This window comes from Electrona antarctica (assembly GCF_951216825.1).
Source record: "Electrona antarctica genome assembly, chromosome: 16".
NCBI lineage: Eukaryota > Metazoa > Chordata > Actinopteri > Myctophiformes > Myctophidae > Electrona > Electrona antarctica.
Window position 1 is genome coordinate 37,992,900 of NC_136797.1, and position 27,218 is coordinate 38,020,117.

At 46.6% G+C, this 27,218-nt stretch overlaps 1 protein-coding gene across 1 annotated transcript; it reads left to right on the forward strand.

Annotated features, from left to right (window-relative positions):
• crb2a (crumbs cell polarity complex component 2a) lies at window positions 1-27,218 on the forward strand (the record flags this gene model as incomplete). The annotated part of the gene is made up of 23 exons (XM_079524034.1): window positions 1-171; window positions 3,030-3,221; window positions 3,655-3,805; window positions 4,989-5,223; window positions 6,624-6,738; window positions 8,220-8,415; window positions 9,263-9,402; window positions 10,926-11,099; window positions 11,833-11,946; window positions 12,661-13,017; window positions 15,167-15,315; window positions 16,091-16,236; window positions 16,368-16,552; window positions 17,624-17,767; window positions 18,686-18,984; window positions 19,373-19,669; window positions 19,870-20,035; window positions 20,114-20,424; window positions 22,117-22,385; window positions 24,104-24,439; window positions 24,656-24,772; window positions 25,766-25,892; window positions 26,997-27,218. The coding sequence occupies exons 1-23, from the start codon at window positions 105-107 to the stop codon at window positions 27,216-27,218; spliced, it is 4,509 nt and encodes a 1,502-aa protein (XP_079380160.1). The 5' UTR covers window positions 1-104.

Below are 27,218 nucleotides of genomic sequence, written 5' to 3' on the forward strand. Positions count from 1 at the left end.
CAACATGGTCACTCCTTAGCGTCAAACTTTTTGCCGTTGTTTAGTTTAGTTTCTATATTGTTTCTGTGGTCAAAAAGAGCCAGCTGGCCACCTGCCTTATTGACATGGAATCTGGGACGGTCCACTTGAACCTGAGGACAGTGCTGTTGACAATGATGATGTTTAAATGGGGTGAGTGGCTGTGTTCTCCTTCCATACCTTTTAAATCAGTGGTTTTCAACCCTTTTCATAACCAAGGTCCATTATTTATTTGGCGTTTGAGCCACGGACCACCATTATTGTGATGATATTTAGCCTCTCAAACTCAAGACTTAGAATATTCTGTTGTCATTGGATACGATCTTTGTCTGCAATTCCATGCTGTTGATTGATGTGGTACAATTCTTCTACATTCCATAATTGTCTAGACTTCTTGTAAATTAAGTAATGCAGATGTTTAACTTGGAGCGTAAAATGAAACCAAATGGACCTGTAAGGTTTCCATTTGGTTTCATTTTATACTCCCAAGAGTTAAAGATCTGATAAAGGACCATTTGGTTACCAACTCTCCATCATTTAGCTGGGGACTACCTGGAACCCCCTCAAGGCCCTGGTTGAGAGCCACTGTTTTAGATAGATTGTCATCGCAACAGAATTACATCAGCCAGGAGGAAGTGGCTAAGAAGGTGACAGATTTAAACGTCCCCTGGGGAGATAAAGGGAGTGTCTCCGCTTGCCGTGTAATCCCCTAAAGCAACAGGTTGCAAGTTATATTCATAAGAGCCAAACACACATGCACTGGTTGGACTTAACCGCTAAATGATGAATGAATTGAAAGGGTCGACGAAAATCAGTGGTGTAACTGTAAAGTAACTAAGTACATTTACTTAAGCACTGTACTTAAGTACACTTTTGAGGTACTTTTACTTGACTGGAGTATTTCCAATTGTCAATACTTTTACTTCTACTCTATTACATTTCAGAGGCGAATATTGTACTTTTACTCCACTACAATTATTTGAAACTTTAGTTACTAGTTACTTTGTAGATTTGGATTATTATTACAAAACTTACATTACCCACTTCAGCCCTATATACGTAGATCGGCTATTTGAAAATAGCCGATCTACAAGGTCACAATGTGTCGCATCATGCAGTATAATTCTGTGTTGTGTCATACAGTTCTACATTCTGCTTACTGAGTTGTGCAAAAAGTAGTTGGCCTCCTTCCCTTCCTAATGGAGCATCACATAGCTGGAGAGAGAGAGATGGGGGGGGACAGAGAGCAGAATGAACCATGTTCCACATGATTACAAAAGGAACCTTCATAAGCAGCAGCCGTGGCATTCTGGTAGAAGTGTTTGTTTTGATGCTACACTGGTCTGGAACTCAATGAAATGTATGTTGGGCAAAAACCTCATATCTCAATAATTACGAAACGTTCGTGTGTCGTTTTCTTTTTCGTAATTTAGACCAGCTAGGTGACATGCATTTAAAAAAAATCCCAAGTAGGGCCGGGCCTTAAGTTTCGGGCTTGTTGAGAACTCTAGTTTTCCCCGGCTGCACTAATTACTTTGGGGCAGGCCCGTCTAGAGTTTAAATGGACAGGTATCAAACAAAAGGGAGAAATCGAAGAGGAAGGACGGATGAGGAAGGATCAATATATGGAATGTCATAACAGGTCAGCTCCATATGGAGATGGAGGCTTGATGTCACGAGGCATGACCATATATGGAGGCATGGTGTCACAAGGCGGGACCATATATGGAGGTGTGACGTGATACATGGAAAGGCAGGTTTTCATAGTAAATGCAACCTACAGTCGCAAGAAATCACAAATCTCCTCTGTTTGGCATCTGCCACTTAAATTAAGGTGACTGGATTGACATCCAGGAAGGCCTGTCGGCCTCCTTCATGACTTATAATCGTCAAACCCACACTGCATTTGAAAATGTGAGGAGGACCCCCTCAGGATATTGCATTTGAAAATGTCGAAAACTGAAAACCGGACCGGCAAATATTCGAAACGTCCGTGATTCTGCCAATAATCATATTCTTTGTAGCCTGGAAGAGATCGACCTACGGTATGCTTTTCTGGGAAAAGCGGGGCGGGAAAATCTACCGCTGGAAATGGACAGAGGCTCCCCCATTGTTTCACCAATTGAAGGAAGAGCGTGTTTGTGTGAGAGAGATATTAGACACAGCTGTAGGGCAGGGGTTCTCAACCCGTGGGTCGCGACCCCTCGGGGGGTCGCCAAATTATTTTAGGGGGTCTCCAAATTATTTTGAAAAAAAAATAAATAGCAGACCTACAAGCTCGTAGCGCGCCACTCGGTGGCGCGCTATGAGCTTGTAGATCTGCTATTTTTCAATAGCTAAATTATAACAATGCTTAAAACACCAAAAGGGGTTCCCGCCCAAAATGGTTTAAGGTTATTGTAGCAGTCAATTTATATTGGGGGTCGGGAGGGGGCGGGGCGGGGGTCCCGAGACATTGCCAAAGCATTTCCGGGGGTCCCCGGCCAAAAACGTTGAGAACCCCTGCTGTAGGGGATGAGTAGCCTATCAAGACAGAGAGAGAGACAGAAAGGGTGCGGGCACATATAGGTGGCAAGAAGCGGCAAGAAGACGCCTATAGTCCAGGTGTCTCTTCCTGGTGGATGGAAATGACGCTCGCGCGTGGCTTCAATTAGCAGCGTCCACAAAGCGTTTCCGTTTTTAGCCGATGCGTCAAGTTGCAGCCGTGTGCGAGTGTATGTATGTGTGTGTGCGTGCGTGTGTGAGAGAGAGATATTGAATACAGGTGCAGGGCTTCAGCAATCAGCAGAGAGAGAAGCGTTAGCGCCCTTATGCCACATTCCTAGGGGATTGCCCTAAAAACGACTGCAGCCTCTAAGAGGTTATATTCTTTGAGACACACTCCGAGTTTTTGCAGGGTCAAACAAAGATTGGCGTGACGTCGATCCCCTTCCCCTATTCACTCATATTACTAGGACATGACGTATGTGTAGTCAGAAGAATCACTGAACATTTCCCGTCATTTCATTCAGGCACGTTGTGCTCGGCCTCGTCTGACCGGTGCCTGTCGGCGCCCTGCCAGAATGGAGCCACGTGCGTGGACGACATGGACGACTACGCCTGCCTCTGTCCCAGAGACGAGCTCCACTACATGGGCAAGGACTGCCACGAACTGTATGACGCATGCGCCTTCGGTCCCTGTGAAGACTGCACTAGCATCCCGGGTAACTATAGAGTCCTTGTGAACACTGCACTAGCATCCAAGGGTAACTATAGAGTCCTTGTGAACACTGCACTAGCATCCAAGGGTAACTATAGAGTCCTTGTGAACACTGCACTAGCATCCCGGGTAACTATAGAGTCCTTGTGAACACTGCACTAGCATCCCGGGTAACTATAGAGTCCTTGTGAAGACTGCACTAGCATCCAAGGGTAACTATAGAGTCCTTGTGAAGACTGCACTAGCATCCAAGGGTAACTATAGAGTCCTTGTGAAGACTGCACTAGCATCCCGGGTAACTATAGAGTCCCTTTGAAGACTGCACTAGCATCCCTTGTTAACACTGATTATATCGGGGGCGCAGTCGGTAGCACTGTCGCCTCACAGCTAGAGGGCCCTGGTTTAAATTCCCGCTGTGGGCGTGTCCTCTATTGTAGGAACCACGGAGTACCACTGCACGTGTCCGGACGGGCTAGCGGGTGACAACTGTACGGAGGAAGTGGACGAGTGCCAGAGCGGTCCCTGCTCCGAACCCCGCGCCGCCTGTATAGACCAGCTCAACGGTTACTTCTGCAGGTGTCCTGATGGGTATGGAATGGATTATGATGACACACACACACACACACACACACACACACACACACACACACACACACACACACACACACACACACACACACACACACACACACACACACACACACACACACACACACACACACACACACACACACACACACACACACACACACACACACACACACACACAGTACTTATACTCCACTTCATCTCAGAGGCAAATATTCTACTTTTACTCCACTACAATTATTTGAAAACTAGTTACTTTGTAGATTTTGATTAATATTACAAAATATAGGATACATTAACCACTCCAGCCCTATATACATTTCGACCATTTGAAAATAGCCGATCTACAAAGTGCCGAGCTCACAATTCGTACTTTTACTCATTTGACTTCCGGACTTTTACTTGTAACCACATTGCGGTAATTGATACTTTGACCTATAGTACAGCGGATTACCAAAAAATTGTGCACTTTTTCAAAAAAGCATGAAACTTTTACCATAGTTAGATGATACCATGAGGTGTATTTTCAGATGTGGAGTCAAGTCAGATTTGACCCCTGAGGCCCGGTAGAGCATAATATGTGACCAATACCCATAACATCCTATATAAGGCAAAAAAGTCCAAATTTCATAATTCTTTAAGTAGCATGTGACATATGAAACTAGGGTGATTTCATGATGCTGAATCCATTCCAAGCATTAGTTTTGCAAAAAAACACTCATTGGGCTAAAAACGGCCAATGCCGTCATCACAAATTGATGATGCCAGCACATTTGGGCAAGTGGGCATGGCCGTTTTAAGCCCAATGAGTGTTTTTTTGCAAAACTAATGCTTGGAATGGATTCAGAATCATGCAAACACCCTAGTTTCATATGTCACATGCTACTTAAAGAATGATGAAATTTGGACTTTTTTGCCTTATATAGGATGTTATGGGTATTGGTCACATATTATGCTCTACCGGGCCTCAGGGGTCAAATCTGACTTGACTCCACATCTGAAAATACACCTCATGATATCATCTAACTATGGTAGAAGTTTCATGCTTTTTTGAAAAAGTGCACAATACCTCTTGTATTGGGGTATAAGCCGCTGTACTACTAAGTAAAACATGCGGGTACTTTTTTCCACCACTGCCTGTATAATAGTAATAGTAATAGTAATCATCATCCTCTGTGCACAGGTACGGAGGAGAGGACTGCCAGAACCGCGTCACCGACTGCGTGGACGAGCCGTGCGAGAACAACGGGACGTGCGTGCCGTTGCCGGACGGCTTCCTGTGCCGCTGCGAGCCGGGCTTCGTGGGCGAGGCCTGCGAGGAGGACGTGGACGAGTGCGCCTCGCACCCGTGTCAGAACGGAGCCATCTGCGTGGACGGCTGGGCCGAGTTCCACTGCTTCTGCGTGCCTGGCTTCCAGGTATAGGGGTGTAACGATATAGTAAACATCTATTTTAATTCCAAGAATCGAAGTATATTGAAATGTAAACAGCAACATTGACTTTGTATCATATCGTATCGTTTTGCAATGCAAATAATCGTTTGTATCAACACTAAGTATTTTAAGAAGAAAAAATAAAAAGAGGGGTTTAATTACTTTTCCATTCAATATCACTATACTTGGTCTATGGATAAAGGTGTGTATGCTGTGTGTTCATGTCATGGTACAGGTGTGTCCATACATACTTGCATACATACAATGTCCATGTATTTGCCAGAGAATCACTGTGTTTACTCACACAGATTGAATTCCTTTGCTAAATAGTTACCGTATCGGTTTTAAATCATTGAATCGAATCGTATTGCATCGTATCGTCATAATGAACCAATATCGTCAATGTATCGTATTGTCAACCATCGCTGTTAAGATGTATCGTTACCAACCCAGGTAAACAGGCCTACATATGCAGATTACGCACGAGTGTTGATTTTGACAGGACATTTTTATTTTAGTTTTAGTCAGTCTTTTGAATAAACGTTAATTTAGTTGTAGTCACACTTTAGTCGACTGAAATGTTTCAATGTTAGTCTACTTTCAGTCAACTAAATATCATGAGATTTTAGTCGATTTAGTCGACGGGGCCTAGATAGCGTCGTAATGCCTGATTTTACACTTGGTTGCATGCTGAAAATAGCCGATCTACAAGCTCACAGTTGCAGTGTGAGCTTGTGAGCTTGTAGCTATTTTAAGCATGGAACCAAGTTTAAAATGACTTGTCTTTTAGTTCTACAGAATCTCTTCTCCACTAGTCCACACTGTTGGCAAAATTGTCAATATATTTAGTCATAGTTTTAGTCATCATAGCTTAGCTTTTATTTCGTCTTTATTCAGTTGTCCTCAGTGAAAAAAGGTAGTCGACGAACATTTTTCGTCATAGATTTAGTCGACGAAATCAACGCACGGTGAACCGCCAGAGTCTTGGTTTGGCCAGATGGGAAATAAGTAAATTTCACTAAGAAAATTGACCAGTAGTGACTTTGAGTGGCAGTCGGGGCAAACGCTCTCACCAGAACATGATTTACTATTCTCTGCCTATCGGGTCGCAAGGCGAACGGCCCTGAGTTCGGCTAAGCGAACTTCGCAATGCTTGACACAGCAACTCGGGCGCTTTAGCGCGCTCGGTGGTGTCTCATGTGGCTCAAGTTCGCTTGAGACGGCGGTCGCGGTCTAGTCCATAGAGGTTTCTATTTAAGGTCTAGTCTGCAGTTGTTGTAGGCGAGAGGCACTTCCGTGTTGGCCACAGAAGCGGGGCGTGGCTCAACCCGTGTGTAGGATTTACAATGTCCCCGGGTTAAGATGTGGTCACCCTATACTCCCAGGGCTACAACTGTGAGATGGACATCAATGAGTGTGCGTCGCGGCCCTGTGACAACAACGCCACCTGCATCAACGGCAGGGACCACTACCAATGCGAGTGCCTCGTGGGCTTTGAAGGTACATGTAGTGGAGTATTATTAAACTAATGATTTAGATTAGATTCATTTGATGTTATGTTTAAAAGAAAAATGCTTCTCTTAGAAAGGTATTTCCATTGTGGTCCTTTGGTGTTGGACAAACAAAGCATCACAACAATGAAACATTCAAAGCACTCGAGCAAAGTAGGCTAAAAGTACGTCAAAACTCAAGTAAAGTAGGCTAAATGTACCTCAAAGTTGTGCGTAGGTACAGTACAGTAATTGAGTAAATGTACGTTACTTAGTTTCCAGCACAGTAGCCTGGTGTTTTAGCACAGATACAGGTGTTTTAGCACAGATACCTTTCTGCTTTATGTTGTTGACAACAAAGTCAACATAGATCTCTTGTGTTATCCAACCTCATGCAACGATGGATGCACAATCTATGTTAAGCGGTTTGGATAAAAGCACTATATAAATGCACCATTTGCCATGCCTGAGTGATCATGTATGTCAGGTGTTCTCAACCCGTGGGTCGCGACCCCTCGGGGGGTCGCCAAATTATTTTAGGGGGTCCCCAAATTATTTAAAAAAAAAAAAAAAAATGACGATTTTTCAAAAATAGCAGACCTACAAGCTCATAGCGCGCCACTCGGTGGCGCGCTATGAGCTTGTAAATCTGCTATTTTTCAATAGCTAAATTATAACAATGCTTAAAACACCAAAAGGGGTTCCCGCCCAAAATGGTTTAAGGTTATTGTAGCAGTCAATTTATATTGGGGGTCGGGAGGGGGCGGGGCGGGGGTCCCGAGACATTGCCAAAGCATTTCCGGGGGTCCCCGGCCAAAAACGTTGAGAACCCCTGATGTATGTCATCAATGTTGGGTGGAAACCTTGTATGTCAAAATGGAAAAAGGAAAAAAGGCCTGCCAAGAGGGACACCATTTTCAAAATTGGTCACCCCACCGTGTTTGATGATGCAGTTACTCACTCGCACACACGCACGCACGCCCACACGCACACTTGGCTCCAGCTAACTCTTGGAGTAGGCTAATCCAATTTGTGAGGAATGTGGTGCTCATTTGCAATTTCCGTACAGACGGTCTTTACTCTCCCTATAGGAAAAGTTGTCCAACCACACTTTTCATGGGTTTGAGTTGAGATAGGAAACAATGAAAACCTCTAAACAAAGGGTATTTATTAAATGTATGTAGTATATCATATAATTAAATATTCAATTATTATTTGAATATTTTTATATAATATATTTTTATCATGCTTCACCAGGATCCTGGATGGCTGATTCTAGGCTTAAAATAATTGATATCAATATTTTTGTAAATCTCTATGGGAAATATGAATTGGAGATGTTTCAGTGGAACCTGAAAAATTGGAGATTTTTCAGTGGAACCAGAAAAACACGCCCAATGCTATGCCCATCGTTCTTACCATACAACGTTACCCCCATAAACTCATGGTGTCATTACGCACCCTGATTCCGTCCGTTCCGTGCCCCGCCAGGAGTGAACTGTGAAATGGAGATAGACGAGTGCGAGTCGAGCCCGTGCCTCAACGGCGCCACCTGCCACGACCTGATTGGCGAGTACACCTGTGACTGTGTGGACGGCTTCGACGGGGCCCGCTGTGAGGTCGACGTGGACGAGTGTGCCAGCGACCCGTGTCAAAATGGAGCAGTCTGCCACGATATGGTCAACAGGTACCGTATGACACGCGCTGGCCGTTATAGACGGGGGCAAGGTTAAAATAGTTTTCGATTTTTCATTATAGTTTAGTTTTAGTTCGTTTTTTAAGGGCAGGTTTGCTCGTTTTTATTTTTGTGACGCTTAGTTTTAGCGTTAGTTTGTTTTATTAGTTTGTGTTGTTTTTTCTGCCCTTTTCAATCCTGCACCTGGCAATTAAGTCAGGTGCAGGATTGAAAAGTAAGTATTGTGTAATACAAACTAATTTAAAAAAGATTATATTCAGTTACAGATTAAGCTTATAAATAAATTGACGAAAACGAAAACTAAGAGAATTTAGTTTTTCTTTTCCCTGTTCATGCCAACATGGCGATGACCCCTGACTATGACCCCTGATCATAGTCCGTTCAAATCCCAGTTATGTCAAAACATTCACCTCGATTGCAATTTGTGAACGATTATTTAAAACAAATAGGCTAGTGAAAATAGAGATCTACAAGCTCACAACGATCGGCTATACTGACTATCTTGTAAGCCCCCGCAATATACAAATGTATAATATAGGGTTAAGTAATTATTCAGACTAATTGATTAATTAAATTCTAACCAAGAAATTTGGTCTTTGCCTTTATGCCAATTAATTCCCCCCCACACTTTTCTATCTACTGACTCACCTGCCATTGAGGAACCCCCACCGGGAGGATCATAGCTCTGTAGATCTTGCAGATCTGCCATTTTCTCAAATTTCCATTTTTGGGTCTCAAGCTAAACCCTTTGGGGACTCCTTGATGGTGGCCGAGTGTCCGAGATTCAATGTTTTTTAAGATGAAGAACGTCTGTTGTCTCTCACCGTTGTGCACACAGTTACGAGTGTGACTGCGGCGACACAGGGTTCATGGGGACCCACTGTGAGGAGGACATCTTGGAGTGTGCGTCGGATCCCTGTCACCACGGCGCCACCTGTCTGGAAGGAGTCAAACACTACATCTGTCTGTGCTGGCCAGGTACGTCAGCCACAATACATCTGTCTGTGCTGGCCGGGTATGTCAGCCACAATACATCTGTCTGTGCTGGCCGGGTACGTCAGCCACAATACATCTGTCTGTGCTGGCCGGGTACGTCAGCCACAATACATCTGTCTGTGATGGCCGGGTACGTCAGCCACAATACATCTGTCTGTGATGGCCGGGTACGACAGCCACAATACATCTGTCTGTGCTGGCCGGGTACGTCAGCCACAATACATCTGTCTGTGATGGCCGGGTACGTCAGCCACAATACATCTGTCTGTGATGGCCGGGTACGACAGCCACAATACATCTGTCTGTGATGGCCGGGTACGTCAGCCACAATACATCTGTCTGTGATGGCCGGGTACGTCAGCCACAATACATCTGTCTGTGATGGCCGGGTACGACAGCCACAATACATCTGTCTGTGTGCTGGCCGGGTGGAATGCAAAACATCCTCACTCACATTTATTTCCCACGCACGGACCAATTACTCCCCAACGGTTCTTGTATTCATTTTATTGCAGGTTACGGTTAGGAATAAGGTTAGGTTTAGACATAGTTTTACTGACGTTATACGGTTAGGAATAAGGTTAGGTTTAGACAAAGGTTATGGCTAGGAATAAGGTTAGGTTTAGACATAGTTTTACTGAGGTTACGATTAGGAATAAGGTTAGGTTTAGACATAGTTTTACTGAGGTTACGGTTAGGAATAAGGTTAGGTTTAGACATAGTTTTACTGAGGTTACGATTAGGAATAAGGTTAGGTTTAGACATAGTTTTACTGAGGTTATGATTAGGAATAAGGTTAGGTTTAGACATAGTTTTACTGATGTTACGGTTAGGAATAAGGTTAGGTTTAGACATAGTTTTACTGAGGTTACGGTTAGGAATAAGGTTAGGTTTAGACATAGTTTTACTGAGGTTACGTTTAGGAATAAGGTTGTCTGCCCTTAGTAGACTAGCACTTTGCCCATGTCCAAAGTTTGGAGACATTTTATGCACAAAAAAATGCACTATTTTACCCATTTAAAAAAATCACACTGGTGTGAAGTGAGCGGCGCTCTTATCATCATATACATCACATTCCATGCTCAGCCAAAGCTGAGCACAATCCATGCTTAAACGTAGGGGTTCTCAACGTTTTTGGCCGGGGACCCCCGGAAATGCTTTGGCAATGTCTCGGGACCCCCGCCCCGCCCCCTCCCGACCCCCAATATAAATTGACTGCTACAATAACCTTAAACCATTTTGGGCGGGAACCCCTTTTGGTGTTTTAAGCATTGTTATAATTTAGCTATTGAAAAAAAAAGTGATTTTTTTTTAAAAAAATAAATCTTTTTTTTTCTTCTTTTTTTTTTATAATTTGGGGACCCCCTAAAATAATTTGGCGACCCCCCGAGGGGTCGCGACCCACGGGTTGAGAACCCCTGCTTAAACGGACAGACACACACACAGCTGTGCATAGGAGCGCTCAAAAAAGACTTTATGTACGTTATGTACGTCTCTCCCTGCAGGCTATGAAGGTGAGCACTGCGAGACAGACGTGGACGAGTGTGCCGAGGCCCCCTGTGAGAACGGAGGAGAGTGCTTCCAGCGCTCCGACCCGTCCACCTGGGAGGAGGCGGACTGGGAGGTCCACTACGCCAATGCTGCGGGCTACATCTGCCAGTGTCAGCCTGGATACGCAGGTCTGCCTGCAGCATTTCTTTGGACGGTTATCCTGATTTAGACACTATTATGTCAATCCTCCCATTACAAAATAATCATATTTGAACTGGGGACCCCCCAAAATAATCATATCTGAACAGGGCACCTCCCCAAAATATTGTGAAAATAGCAGATCTACAAGCTCACAAGGCGTTGCGAGTTTGTAGATATGCTATTTTCACAATGGTTGCCTCTTTCTTATATTATTTGACATATTATGGGACTTTCTAGTCTAGCCACATGGTCTAATCTAGTCGAGATTTTCATGATTGGCTGGCCTCTAAGCCAATGGGAGACTAGTGCTGCAATACGGCCAATGGGACAAGTCCCTCGGGCGACAGCCAATGGGACACTAACCTACAGTGTGTGCAGACGAGAGAGTATAGAGACTTCAAACGCGACTACGGAAAGCCCCACTAAGGTTTTACCCCCAGTTGATAGGGGGCAAAACAACTTTAACCGGCCCAATGTGCGTTCCTCGGCCCCGCGCGTGCGCAGACAGCATAACATTCACAGAACCACCCATTGATAGAAACGATTAATTAATGAATTAATCAATTAATTGTTAACTTTAATTGAAGAATGTATTAAGGGGGATTAATCGATTTTCGATTCTCGTGCTTTCAAGATGTTTAAAAAAATGTTCAAACATAGCAGATGAATGGGCCTCAGTCTAGACGAATGAATGATGATTTGTTGTGTGTTACGTGGTAGGAGAGAACTGCTCCGTGGACATCGACGAGTGCGAGTCTGAGCCATGCCAGAACGGTGCGACGTGCGACGACCACGTCAACGGATACACCTGTACCTGCTCCCCTGGATTCACAGGTCAGCCATTTTCACACCAACAACATCAAATAATTTGTAACAAATAATACTCCTGTCAAAATTCCATGTTTGCCACTGACATACAAAATGATAGCCCTGAATGACTATAACTATACCAGTATAGTGCAGGGGTTCTCAACCTTTTTGGCCGGGGACCCCCAGAAATGCTTTGGCAATGTCTGCCACCGCCCCGCCCCCTCCCGACCCCCAATATAAATTGACTGCTACAATAACCTTAATAATAGAGACAATACACCATAAATAAATACTGAAACCAGATATAATCATTAGGGAAGGTGTATGCATGTACTATGTGTATTATATGTAAACTCTTCATTTCCACTTTCCAGCCATTCAGTTGCAAAAAGAAAAAAAAATCTTTTTTTTTTTCGAAAATAATTTGGGGACCCCCCAAAATAATTTGGCGACCCCCCGAGGGGTCACGACCCACGGGTTGAGAACCCCTGGTATAGTGGACACAATTTGATTCCACTCTTAGAATTAAGGGGGCAAAACATTTGAGAACCACTAGTACTAGTGGACGCATAATGTGCCATATAGTGTCATACATAATTTGAAGAAAACTTGACATTCAGTAATGGGGTCTTATGATCAAAATAAGAACATTATAAAGCCATGCATTGGAGACTCAAAAAACAAACAAAAAAAACATGCCTCTTGGCTAACCATCACACCACCATCCCCCCCATCCAGGTGACATGTGCGAGGTGAACATTGACGAGTGCCAGAGCCAGCCATGTGCCAACGACGGCCAGTGCGAGGACGGCGTCGCCTCCTACACCTGCCACTGTCCGGAGCCTGAACCGGGGTCGGGCGACCTCCCCTGGGGCGGGGAGCGCTGCGAGGTGCGGCTCCGCGGGTGCGTGGACCACGGCTGTCAGAACGGAGCCACCTGCCACCCCTGGCTTCAGGAATCTGAGGAAGACGATCATCACCACAGCCATGACTGCCTCTGCGCTCACGGCTTCCACGACGAGCACTGCTCCACGCCCACCACCTTCTCCCTCCGCGCGCTGGGCTTCATACACGTCGAGACTGCGCCAGAACAAGGTTGTTGTGATAGTTTTGGATTTTTAGTTAGTTAGTTTTAATTCTACATTTTTGGGGGGGAAAATGCTAAGTTTTAGTTTTTATTAGTGTTAGTTTTATCTAATATACATTTGAAAACATGTACGCATCCAGGCAAAGGGAACCAAAGTCAACAGCTACTACGTCACTGACACGCTGGGTGCCGAAGCCGAAGCAGGAGCAACACACACTGCAACAACACACTAAGACGTCACACACTTACCCTCCGCGTCGTTCGGCCGCTATCTCCTCATGTCGCGCCGCACGCCCACACTCAACACCACCCGCCTAAAAATTGTCATTGCACTGCCACTAAAGCCGCCTCCCGTCCACACTCGCAAACAATATCAATATCAATAATAAACACAAACACGCCACAAGCACCGACACCCCCGCCTAATTTCTTGCCACGTCTATGAAAACAAGCCCATACAAAATGCCATTCAACACGCTACTTACAACTCGCTCACAATTCGCGGACCTGGCAACACTGCATCCTGTTTTCCCATTGGCTACGGTTGCTACAACACGCATTTGCACTGCATGTTGGGAGCAACACAGCTTAATGTAGGGGTCACCGATTGCTGTGCTACATCCCCCTCATGTTCTCACCACCCCGTTCGGCTACACCACACACACTAACCTACACAATTCTCCACATGCAACACAGGGCCCTTATTGGCTAGCCCCCTCACATGGCGATCCCCACGCAGCAGAACACAGGCCAGCCAGCCACACACACACACCCACACACACACAACGCCCACGTTCGGAAATATCGCACTGAGCGCACTGTGCAAATGCAATGCAAACTAATAGGCGAGTGTGCTTCGGTGCGGTATTTCCGAACGCGCCCATCTCATCGCCACAACGCGCGCAGTCGGATGCCAAGCTCTTCCGCGCAATATTCCTTTCCCAGTCTCACCACACCACCACGGACTCATTGTAACCTCGCATCAGTGTCACTGCAGACACGTAATCACACTGTGGAGGATTTGTGACTGAGTGACTGTGTGTGTGTGTGTGTGTAGTTTGATTTCAGCATGTTTTACACTGCACAGTTGCGCAGTGCACACCATGGGACAAATCGCCTTTTCACCCCCTGCCACTGTGCCCACAAACGCATGTACAAGAGGAAAACAATCTAAACATTATATACTAACGTCAGCATCGGGCAGATTAACACACACAAGCGTTATTAGTTGAGTTTTCTTATTGAAGTGCCTCTCAATTGTAACTGTGCGTTTATGTCAGTCAGCGATGCGATCCGTTGTTATTCAGCCACCAGCAGCACCATACGCACGGACTGGAGAGAGGCGACGTGTTTCTCTCCCTTCGGCTCATGTAGCCCTCATTGTAACTACAAATATTGTTCCCGAAGAAACAATGTGGGCTCACTGCAATCCAAAAGATTGTAGGCCTACTATAATGCAGTCAAGGTCCCCACAAAAATATACTACAGTATGTTCTGCTCCATTCTCAACATCTTTTGGTTTCCAAACACAGTAACTTATTGTAAGTAAACAAAAACAGTAAAAAGCAGTTTCATGTGTGCTTATTTTAATTTAATTTAATTTGCTTTGATGTGAAACTAAAATACAACAAATAATCATAATACCCATCCGTTACTACATGTGAAGGGCACAATACTGGGTTTACAAACACAGCTGAAACATGAAGTGGAGTCTGTCAAATCTCGCAATTTCCTTCTTCCCATTGCGCTGCAACGGAACTAGGATGAGCCGCCCGAAGGGCGGCGAAATTCTAGTATACTACAAGTGATATCAGGGATGGACCGCAAGGTGCCACATGGTGGTGCCGACCGCTGGTCTGTTGTAAAAGTGGTACAACGAAATAAATAGATTTTCAAAATAGTAAAACATGGTAAAAGAGTTTAGGGATAAGCGGTAAGGCTATCAAGATAGGGCCCTTTGGGCCCTATTTTCGCTATTTAGGGATAAGGGGTATGGCATGGCGAAAATAGGGCACTTTGTCTATCACACAATGCAGTTTTAGTTAGTTATCGTTTATTTAATTCTAGTTTTTATTCATTTCAGTTAAAGAACAATCTATTTTATTTTATTTTGTTATTTCGTTACGTTTCCATTAATATATAATAACCATACGCCAGGAGAGGAGCAAGATGACGCGGACCGCAGCGAGCTTGGCGATGTGCGGCTGCGCTTCAGAACCACGCTGCCAGACATGGTGCTCTTCTACAGAGGCGACGCCCACAATCACATGCTGCTGGAGATCCAAAGCGGCAGCCTTCACGCAAAGGTATACAATATGTCTATTGTCTATGTGTCTATACCCTTCTAACCAGCTGAGTGGCCTTGTGGGACTGGAAGGTCGGGGTTCCATCCCCGGCCGGGTCATACCAAAGACTGGGACCCATTGCCTCCCTGCTCGGCACTCGATCAGCATCAAGGGTTGGATTGGGGGCAAGTCTCGGCGACATACTAGCGTCATATCCAGGGGGTGTACTTGTACATCATGTCCAGGGGGTATACTTAAGCAATATGACACGAGAGGGTGTGCTTACCGTCAATAAATGCTACGCCTCCCGGACGGTTAGCTCAACCGTCTGGGCACCTAGGTTGTCAAGTCAGCCGGACGGTGTGCCGCGGGTTCGACTCCCGAGCCCGGCGGCCTTTGCCACGTGTCACTCCCCATCTCTCTCCCCCTTTCCTGTCTAATTACTGTACCCTATCAATAAACACAAAAATATATCATAGAAAAAAATGGTACGCCTGGGTTGCTGCGTATTAGTAAGCAGCGCAGAAGTGGAGAGAGCTAGAGAGTCACTTATCTTTCGGTTGCCACAAGAAAAGGGCATGTTTTGGACATAGTTCGAATGGTGATTAATCATGATTAATACATGCTGTGATTAATCTGATTAAAATTTGTAATTGTCTGATAGCCCTAATAAATGTACATATCATAGATTAGTCTTTGACCTGTTTCTCTCCAATGTTTTCCTCTACCTCCTTTTGCTTACCCCAAAAAACAACAACAACAACAAAACATGGATTCTGATTTGTCGTTTCCGAAGGCGCGGTCCGAAGACGTAGAGCTGAGTGCCGTGTTGCCCGAGCCAGTGGTGGACGGCGGCTGGTGGGACGCCCACGTGTTGCTGGAGGACGGCAGTCTGTTGTTGATGGCCAGAGGCCCCGGCTGTGACCAGCCCCCAGGCTGCAGGTACTGTAGATGTGAGCTTGTGGATCCTAGAACATTTTAGTCTAGTCCTTTTTAGTTTGCGTCTGTGAAAAAAGGCAGTCGACGCACATCAGAGCTTTAGTAGACATAATAATCAACAGTGCATGTTGCAGGGTCGTCGACACCGTCGATCCTGACGGGCCGGCTTTCCACCCCGACGCGGCGTTCGCTCACGTCTACGTGGCCGGAGCGCCGGAGGACTTCCTGGGACTCACGGGCACGGGCGCAAGCTTCATCGGCTGCATGGAGGACCTGCTGATCGACCACAGAGCCATCCTCCCCCACGAGCTGCCGCAAGGTCAGTTCCAGTGGTGGAAAAAGCTTCACTTAAGTAAAAGTATCAATACTGCAATGTAGAACTGCCCCATTACAAGTAAGAGTTAGAAATTAAACATTTACTATACTAGTATAAAAGCACAAAAGTATAAAAGCACAAAAGTATTGGCATCAAAATGTACTTAATACTACTAAGGAAGTGAATGGATGCGCGCATGTGCAAAACATGTCAAGCAAGGCGTTGCCTAGCAACGGCCGCTGTCAAAAAAAGAATTTCAGCGAGCCCGTTTTATATCATTAAAAAGGACTGTCGTATCTGATGGAACCACATTTCATTAATATAGCATAAAATATCTGTTTTAAACTAAAAGTGTCTCTCGTCTCTCCTCATGGGTGAGAGGCTCAGGCTACGTGTTTGGGTAGACATTTAGGCACCATTCACCACAGCTTGCACCTATGCTAAATAGCTATAGGCCTACTTTGATCTAGCAGCACCTAGATTAGAGGTCTCCTGTTGTTCTTAGCTGTGACCACACCTAGTGACCTGGGATCATTAAGGTTTGGGTGTCAACGACTGTCTGTTTCAAATGTGTATTCAGCTTCTATATATACTGTCCGAACTATCTGTCTGTGTGAGAGTGTCCTGAAGCCGTTTAGGCTGACGGATGTATGCATTACATGGGGCTCCGGCCCCATGGCTGTGACTTGTATAGGCTACTCTTTGCAATAAATCTGGACTCCGAAACCTTCATTCATTTGCCTGTCTGCCTCCGCGGTTATTCTGAGTACTTTTGCCTAAGTATTTTAGTAGTTTGTTTATGAGCTTTATAGAGAGGGAAAAGCAGTCTCTCTCTTTGTAGTTCAGATACTTCAGGACCTAAAGACATACATACACGTCCGAGGCGCCCCGTGGTTTTAATTGAGAGGACGTGTATATACGTCTCACTATGCAGAATGTCCCACTTCAAGTTTACTGTATTCAAATGGCCAAAATGTAGGGTTGAAGTGGTTAATGTATGTTTTGTAATAATACTAAAATGACTTTCCCGGCTTTAACGGGTCCCTACCCTATGTCAACCCTGTACTGTTGCAGATGACCAGACCATGGAGCTGGGCTGCAGTAAAACAGAGTGGTGTTCGCCTGACCCGTGCTCTGGTAATGGCCGCTGCGTGGACCTGTGGACCAGCTACCGCTGTGACTGCTACAGACCCTACCATGGGGAGAGCTGCTCTGACGGTAAGACCCCTACCACTGTGACTGCTACAGACTCCACCATGGGGAGAGCTGCTCTGACGGTAAGACCCCTACCACTGTGACTGCTACAGACCCTACCATGGGGAGAGCTGCTCTGACGGTAAGACCCCTACCACTGCGACTGCTACAGACTCCACCATGGGGAGAGCTGCTCTGACGGTAAGACCCCTACCACTGCGACTGCTACAGACTCCACCATGGGGAGAGCTGCTCTGACGGTAAGACCAGGCCAGTTTCGAATTGCAGCCATCCGTAGGTGCCCTTTGAGAGCGGTTTTGAAGGAGTCAAGGGATTCGCATGTCTTAATGACTGTTGGTAGGGTGTTCCACATTTTGGTGGCATAGGAGCGAAAATAATTTAGTCCCTTGTTTGTGCCGAATCTGGGTTGTACATGGTTCGTTGCACTCCCTCTGGTGTTGTGGGTGTGGACTTCGTTAACATTAAGGAAGTATCTAGACAGGTACATGGGTATCTTGGTGGAGTATCGAATCTTGTGGACCAGACCCATTGCAAGATGCTGTACTCTGTCGCCGACCCTAAGCCATGCCAGTCTGTCAAAGTGGGCAGGGGTGAGGTGGGTTCGGGGGGTGCTACAGGGGGCTGCTACAGACTCCACCATGGGAAGAGCTGCTCTGACGGTAAGACCCCTACCACTGTGACTGCTACAGACCCTACCATGGGGAGAGCTGCTCTGACGGTAAGACCCCTACCACTGTGACTGCTACAGACCCTACCATGGGGAGAGCTGCTCTGACGGTAAGACCCCTACCACTGCGACTGCTACAGACTCCACCATGGGGAGAGCTGCTCTGACGGTAAGACCCCTACCACTGCGACTGCTACAGACTCCACCATGGTTATTCTTCGATAAGATAACTATAATAACCTTGGTCCCAACAGAGTTTCCGTCGTGGACGTACAGCCATGAAGACTCGGTGAGTTTCAGCTCCTACGTGGTGGCGGAGGGCGGCAGCGATGGGGTCTTCAGCGTGTCGCTGTTCCTGCGCTCCTTGAAGCCCGACGGCCTGCTCTTCCAACTGAGACACCACGCCCAGGCGGAGGAGGAGGAGGAGGAGGGAGGAGAGGTGTACTTCTCTCTGTACCTGGGAATGGGCCGGGTGTTTGTCAGCTCCCTGGCCAATGGCATTCCTGTGACCGCACCCATCTTCATGACCACCGGAGAGAAGAGGTTCCTACAGGTCTGTGTTCATTTTATTTATTTTTTTTCGTTTTTACATGTCTCTAACGCAAGCTGATGTGCACACATGTCGAGACCGCAATCTTCCGTTCTTTAGTCATTGGCAGTTGAATATGGCTTGTTCAACTGCCGACCAAAACCCCAATCTGGAAAAGTAAGTCAGCATTTGTATAAATCCTTGGATAGCGTTGGATAGCACGGGCTGGAGTTTGTTTGGATCATGTCATTTCCGGATGTATTCTTGTCTGGAATTCATGGCATCATTCACATGTTGGCAAAGAGCGCCCTCTAGCGTAATCACTGAAAACACTAAATGAGGTAATTTTACAATGGCGGTCAATATGTTACGTAACAGTACTTGAGTAACAGTACCCTCTGGTCCTCTGCAGGTGGACGTGCAGCATGGTCAGGTGTTCTTCCAGCAGGGCGACCTGCGCTACGCCATCGGCTCCGTCCCCGAGGTGGAGGTGGCCGCCGGAGACGTGGCCTACGTGGGAGGCCTGCCCGGGGGGTGGAGCTCCGAGCCATGGGGGGGCACGTTCAAAGGCTGCCTGCAGGACCTGCGATTGGACGGCGTGCATCTGGAGGCGGAGCCCGGGGACGGTGCCGGCGAGGACGAGGAGGAGGTGCACAGCGACGAACGCGAAAACGTGACAAGTGGCTGTGTCAGTGATGACACCTGCAAGGTGAGGGCTAGGGTTGTCCTGATCCAATCACGTGATCGGAAATCGGGGCCGATCGTCATTTTCAAATGATCAGACTCTGATCGGGAACAAAAAAACGTGATCGGGACATCCCTAGTATTAATATTATATCCATACGATTACCCTATTTTTGTGGTTTGGTTATTTGAGATTAAACTCTACTAAACGTGTGTGATCTGCAGGAGGATCCGTGTCTGAATGGAGGTCAGTGCGGCATCACGTTCAACGACTTCACGTGTCTCTGTCCGGAGGAGTACACCGGCAAGACCTGCGAGATGCGCGTGTGGTGTGTCAGCGACCCCTGTGTCAACGGAGGGTACTGCATCGACCTGGCCGACGGATACGAGTGTGAGTGAGATTTCCGTTGCAGATTCTCCATTAAAGAATTAAAGCTGCACTCGCTTACCCCGCGTGTTTGACCCGCAGGCGTGCACAGCGCCACCTTCGAGAACAACCCCGTGCTCTTCAGCGCCGAAGGCACCCTGGTGGACGCCGTCACCTCCCTGTACGTGGAGATGCGCACGCGCTCAGAGAACGCCGTGCTGCTGCGAGCCACACGCCGCAACGGCTCCGGCGGCTCCGACCTGCTGATGCTGGGCCTCCTGGACTCGTCCGTCCATGTGGAGGTGCATGGCGCCAACAGCGTGGAGCCGCTGGTCTTCACGGGCCGCCGGCACGTCTCCGACGGGAGCTGGCACCGCGTGAGCGTTGCGTCGGCGGCCAAGACGGGCAGCGAGGTGGGACAGTTGGTTTTTTTGTCATGCAACTTGATGCTACTAGAGCAGGGGTAGGCAACCTTTGTATTGGTACCACATTTGTACTGTATGTAAATTACATCCTGCAACATAATGCTACATTCATTAAAACACTGAACTCTGACTGGATGGAGAGAGTCTTGGAGATAGGTGGGTTATAGCCTGGGCACCATTTCATTTAGGTATATGATCCTGTCGGGAGCGGATGATAGTCGACAGGCAGGAACAACAGGCGGCAACTTCCTTTTCCCTCAAACCGATTTTTTCTCAATAAAAGCTACAGGTTAGGAGAGCTTTTATTGTTTGAGGGAAAAGGAAGTTGCCGCCTGTTGTTCCTGCCTGTCGCCTACAAAACAATACTACAACATGACGTAACGATATCATCCGCTCCCGACAGGATCATACGGACTTTTGAAACAGAGACCAGGCTTTCCTCCGAGGTGGTGGAAAGCCTGGTGAGGCGAGGTTAGGTGGGTTATAGCCTGGCCCAGCCAGCATGATTTCTGGTGTAGAGGGCCGGGTGCCTGCTGGATTATGCGATTGTTTTTTCCACACTTCCGGTTCCTGCCTGTTGTATGTGTCTTCTAGAAACCAAGGTCCTTTAAGTCCATTTTGAATTCCGGACTTTTTAACAATTTGAATGCTGGCCATTTTGAGCAGAGCTATTCCGCCTGTGCTAAAGGTGATGCATTGAACGAAGGACCTTGTCTGAGGCCCACAGGAAATGTTCTCTTATAGCGAGAATCACACAGCATACCTCAAAAGAAAGCGTAACTTGTCCACCAAAATTGTGATTTTACCATCTTCCATTCTGGAGATATGCACCTTTATGTAACACCTGCTTTTGTAGTAGCCTACTCTTCTTGAACAGAAAGGCTAATTAGAAGCTGTATTTATGTCAAACGCTGTCTGACATAAAAACTCGGAAAGCCGTGCTCGCGCTGTGAGTTGCCTCCGATGTCTTTAGGCGGTTAGTATTACTGCAAAACAACACAACACATTTGCCATGTTCTATCTGACCGGCGTTGATCATCATGATAAAGAAATAACCGCTCGCACAGGCGATACAATCCATGCGTTCTTTGTTTGAATATGAAGAAAAAAGGAGAGAAATCTGACGGAGAGACTGAAGTCGGATCAGATTACACACACAAGTTGACACAACCCCTCCATTGAAAGTCACATGAGGGGAGCCCTCCCCTCCCTGAAACAAAGAGAGCGACACGATTGGCTTGTTATGAAGCCATTTTTTTGCCCCGAGTTCCATGGGAGGCATACTATGGTCCGACGGAGCATTGGACAGCCTTTACTTGACAATACGGGGGCTCTATGAGGCTGGCTCTCGTGCTGTTTTCAGGAAGGGAGGGGGAGAGGCAGTTTTCTTTTTTTTTGCGATCACGTGATCGGAGTGTTGTGCTATCATCCGATGCTAGTTGATAAAGTGCCCGGGTGTGTAGAAAGACGATTGAAAGTAATCAATAAAAATGTACTGTAAACTTAGAAATCCGCTTCCCGCACGTGACGTTTGAGATTTGAACCACGTAGAAATCCCTCTCCCGCATCCACTGTGTTAACTTGTAACAGAGTACAGTTCTACATTGCAGTATCGATTCTTTTACTTAAATAAAAACAATTGAGTACTTTTTTCCACCTCTGCTTTCTTGATTGGTCAAGGTGGTGTCTGGGTCGCGCTGGGTCATCACCGTGGACGGCATCACGGACACCAGCAGCGTCGATCCCGCCGGGCCGGCCACCGCAGAGGACCTCCTGGCCTTCCTCAACGAGGAGGACGCCGTCGTGGCCGTGGGCGACAGCTTGGCCGGCTGCCTGGGTGCCGTGCGGCTGGGAGGAGTCTATCTGCCCTACGTGGACGACCGGCGGGCGCCACAGACCTCCCAGTTCCACATCGTAGGAGACAGGAAGGTCGACGTGGGTTGCACCAGGTCGGTCTTTTTTTTCTTTGCTTATATATATATATATATATATATATATATATATAATTTTTATCCCACGATTTTCTTAACCCATTTTGGCACCCAGTGTCAATTATCTAATGTAATACACTCTCTGCCAACCTGGGGGGCAGCGGATTGACCTCATGCTTCCTTCTATGCATGAAGAGTCAAAGCTGCTTCTTTTCACCTTTTCACCTGGAAGGAACACGTTATTCCGACCAGTTCCTTTACCCTCCATCAGGTGCCCCAGCTGGCCAGGGGGAGGTAGTTCAGAGACCAGGATTACTGTATGTTTTTTGTGAGGGTACCTACCCTAGGGGACACGGGGAGAACATGCAAACTCCACACAGGGCCCTTTCACAATTTTTTTTCCTACTTTTAATTAAGTATTAAGTATTGGCATTAACACGAGGCCTGCCAGGAACATAGACACGTAGAATAGCGTACGATGCCACACCCGGAAAAGCCGTTTTAACAGCGATGTATTCTTTAATGCATGTTTTAATACGATCGTATTAAAAGCTACCGTTCGTTAGCTCTGTTATGCTTCTGAGCCAATGGCCGCGGCCATTTTGAAGATGCGCGTGCATCCACTTACATTGCCTGCTCTGTTTTCAGACGGCTTTATCTCCAAAAGCGACATTGCAGGGGTCGCTGTGATACTCGCGGTCCACTTTTTCCACCACCGACCGAGAGAACAAGCACCAGCTTCGTCAACACACACGGAATGGTTTCATAGTAAAATGCGATTACGGATATTTGGCTCTTCAAAGTAAGTGTCACGCGCGATAAAACCCTGGCAGGACGCGGCGGAGGGATTGAATAATGGTAGCGGTCAAACGGTTAGAATACTTACAATCATTGCTGTTAAGTAGAAATCGCCTGTCTCTTATTAAAACTTTTCAGAGATGCACAGATATGGAAATTCTTGGCTGATACCGATACCGATGTATGTTTATTTAGTTTTTATTTCCCTGATATCGGCCAATACATCAGTGCATCCCTAATTTGTTTTAATGTTTTTTCGTAAATGAACGCCATACTTGAACATACTACAGCATCACATCACACAAAAGCATCAAAAGTAGATCTACAAATGCATCTACTGCACATCTGCTGAATTTGAATACTGAAATGAAACAGTTTGACATTTGTTTCCATGTTTCCATCCAACAGAGACGCAATGTAAAATTACTCATAAGTTGTCAAATTTCTCTCTCTTTCTTTTGCAGATCTGTGACACATTGAGCATTCCACAGCAGTCGAATGCTCAAAATGATTTGTCTATTCAATAGACGAATCATAAAACACATTTAACTAATTAATTAACTAACCCCTTTGGAAGGGTGAGCTGGCGACAAATAGAGACCATATTTGCTTTAAAGAATTTTGAGAAAGACACTCAAACGTGTCTTTCTATATTTTTATAATCTATTAATGATGGATACATACTTATATAAACATGTAGGCCTACATTGTATTTGGGGGTACGGGTGATGTCCACTGAAGACTCGCGACTCGATCTGTCCATACAGAATTACTCCAACTACAGTATACTAATTAAAGATCTGTTCCATATAGTGTAGCACAGTGGTTCTTAAACTAGGGGACACAGGGAGAACATGCTAACTCCACACATAATAATGGCATAGTAATTTCAATCGACTAAGTACCATGTAAACATTCCTATCTCACCCGCCATGCAGCGCTCCCGTCTGCGACTCGAACCCGTGCCAGAACGCGGCCACGTGCGAGGACCTCTTCAACGTGTACGCCTGCGTGTGCCGCGCCGGCTGGGAGGGCGAGCGCTGCGAGGTGGACACGGACGACTGCGCGTCGCAGCCCTGCGGCGACCACGGCACGTGCGAGGACCTGCTGGCCGGCTTCCACTGCGTCTGTCACGCCGGCCACGGCGGCGAGCTGTGCGACGCCGACCTGGACGAGTGCGAGCGCAATGCCTGCCAGAACGGAGGCGGGTGTGTGGACGGCCCGAACAGCTACACCTGTTTGTGTCCCGAGCAGTACAGCGGACCGCTCTGCCAGTGAGTACTAGATACTACAACTACAACAACACCTACACCTGTTCATGTCCTGACCGGTACAGAAGACCACACATTGATTAGTTTATAGGTAGGTAGTCCAGATATTCATATCATCTGTGTGTGTGTGTGTGTGTGTGTGTGTGTGTGTGTGTGTGTGTGTGTGTGTGTGTGTGTGTGTGTGTGTGTGTGTGTGTGTGTGTGTGTGTGTTCCACCAGGTGGGATTACCCTCCGCTACAGTGTGGTACAGACGTGCGGTGTGACAATGATGGCTTCTGCACCGATGGACCATGGGGGGCAAACTGCTCCTGTGTTCCAGGATTTGCAGGCGACAGGTGAACCCAACTTCTGAAAAGAAATCTTTAATTTTCTTAGTCTTTTCTATTATTTTGTTTTCTTTTTGCGGCTTAACCGAATGGTGTTGAAAAACAACATTTTATTCAGTTTTTAGTAGGGATGTCTTTTTTCCTTTCCGATCCGATCCCGATACCACAATTTTTGTGTTTGCCGATACCGATACCGAATAACGATAGCAGAGAATAATATATATAATAATAATAATAAATAAAAAATAGAAGTCCACCGACTGGGAATACTGTTTATAGCTATCTAGCTATATATCTCGTGTTGTGTTTATAGCAGACTCCTCACTCAAATGTGCACTTGCAGTTTGGGCAACTCTAAAGCAAACTCCACATGCCCCAAGATTTTATTTACCTGCCATAGTGTCAACCCCTTACCCCAGTGTGGTTAGACTGGCATATTTGCCAATACCGATATGACCCGATAAGGGCTGATCCGATACTTTTCCGATACCGATACAGTTTTTAGTCATAGTCTTTTGAATAACATTCCATTTAGTCATATTTGAGTACTCTGAAATGATTTAGTTTGTCTAGTTTTAGTCGACTAAAATGTATTTCGGTGGACCTTAATGGCGTCGTAATGGCTGATTTTACACTTGGTTGCATGCTGAAAAAAGCCGATCTATAAGCTCACAATGCGTCGCAGTGTAGATCTGCTATTTTCAGCATGCAACCAAACATAAAATGACTTGTCATTTAGTTGGATCTCTTCTTCACTAGTCCCTCCTTCATTTCAGTGTAGTTTTTATTTGTTGACGAAATTGTCAAAATATTTATTCTATTTTTTTTTTCATCAGTGAAAAAAGGTAGACGAACATTTTTCATCCTAGTTTTAGTCGACGTAACCAACACTGTAACCAATACATGCTTTTGTTTGCGTCACGGCACCCAGGGTGCCACCCACTCTGAGAACCACAGATCTGTTGTGAACTTTACAGTACATTCTCTTCATCCTCTCCACAGCTGTGAGACGGAGGTGGACGAGTGTGCGTCTAATCCATGTCGGAACGGAGGCTCCTGTCTGGATCGACTCGATAAGTTCCTGTGTTTATGCACTCCCGGTTACATCGGACCCATGTGTGACACCAATGTACGACCTCTGACACGCACGCACACACGCGCATGTACGCACGCACGCACGCACGCACGCACGCACGCACGCACGCACGCACCACACTGAATGTTTCGTTTTAAAATAGAAACATTAACCCATTAAAATCGAGAAAGTGATTTTAGATTCTTTGTGCGTCGGCTGTTATAAGATAGCAGATATGAAAGCTAATGTAAGCGTGTCACTTTGTACCGTGCTGCGAGCTTGTACATCTGCTATTTTGGAACATTTGGGGGAAATCTTCAGTTTTTGAAAACTATACCGATTTAGAAGGCATAATACGTAGAATCGGCCTCATGCCTCAAAAATCACACCCGTGTGAAGTGAGTGTTGCTTCCGTGGGGGGGGGGGGGGGGGGGGGGATTCCAGACCCACAGGAATGCACCCAGGGTGCCGGCCCGGTTCCGGCGAGCCGCCCCGCGTCCGAAACGGTAGAGAAATGACAGTTACCATGTGGGGGTCCCCAGGGGTGGGGAGTTCCAGACCCCCAGGAACGCCCCCAGGGGGCTCGGGCCGGTTCCGGCGTGCCGCCCCGCGTCCGAAAAGGTTGAGAAATGACAGAGTTACCGTGTGGCGGTCCCTCTACTGTACCCTCTACTGTACTGTACTGGCACACCCGAAAGCATCATATACTGTACACAGTTAATACGTGCGTGTGTGTTTGTGTGTGCGCACAGGTGGTGAAAAACAACCATGCTGTTTTCGTGCTCATACCCAGACACCCACCCAGCCAGCCAGCCAGCCACCCACCCACACACACATAGCTCCGTAAGGGAGTGGTTGCACCACTCAAAAAAATGGCAAAAAGATTTAGGCAAGCTCATAATGTGAAGACGACTCAATGTTGACGAGAAACTTTTGTCAGAAATGCATTTGAGCAAGACGCTGAACCCCTATGAGCAGGTTGGTGCCTTGCATAGTTTCCTCCACTATCGGTGTATGAATGTGTGTGTAAATGAGCCAATGTAATGCACAATCCATGTAATGCGCTTTTGATAAGAGCACTATATAAATGCACCATTTACTCCATCTTTAAACTACTGTATAAACAAACTGACGTCGAACCCTCGCTCTCCTTCACAGAAACGAGCTCAGAGGGATCGCGCTCCCTGGCTGGTGGTGGCCATCCCACTGGTCTGCCTCTGCGTGCTTGTGGCGGGCGTAGCCGTGACCGTCATGGCGCTGACGGCCAGGAAGAAGCGCCAGTCGGAGGGAGCGTACAGCCCCAGCGCCCAGGAGCTGGCCGGAGCGCGCCTGGAGATGGACAGCATGCTTAAGGTTCCCCCGGAGGAACGCCTGATCTGA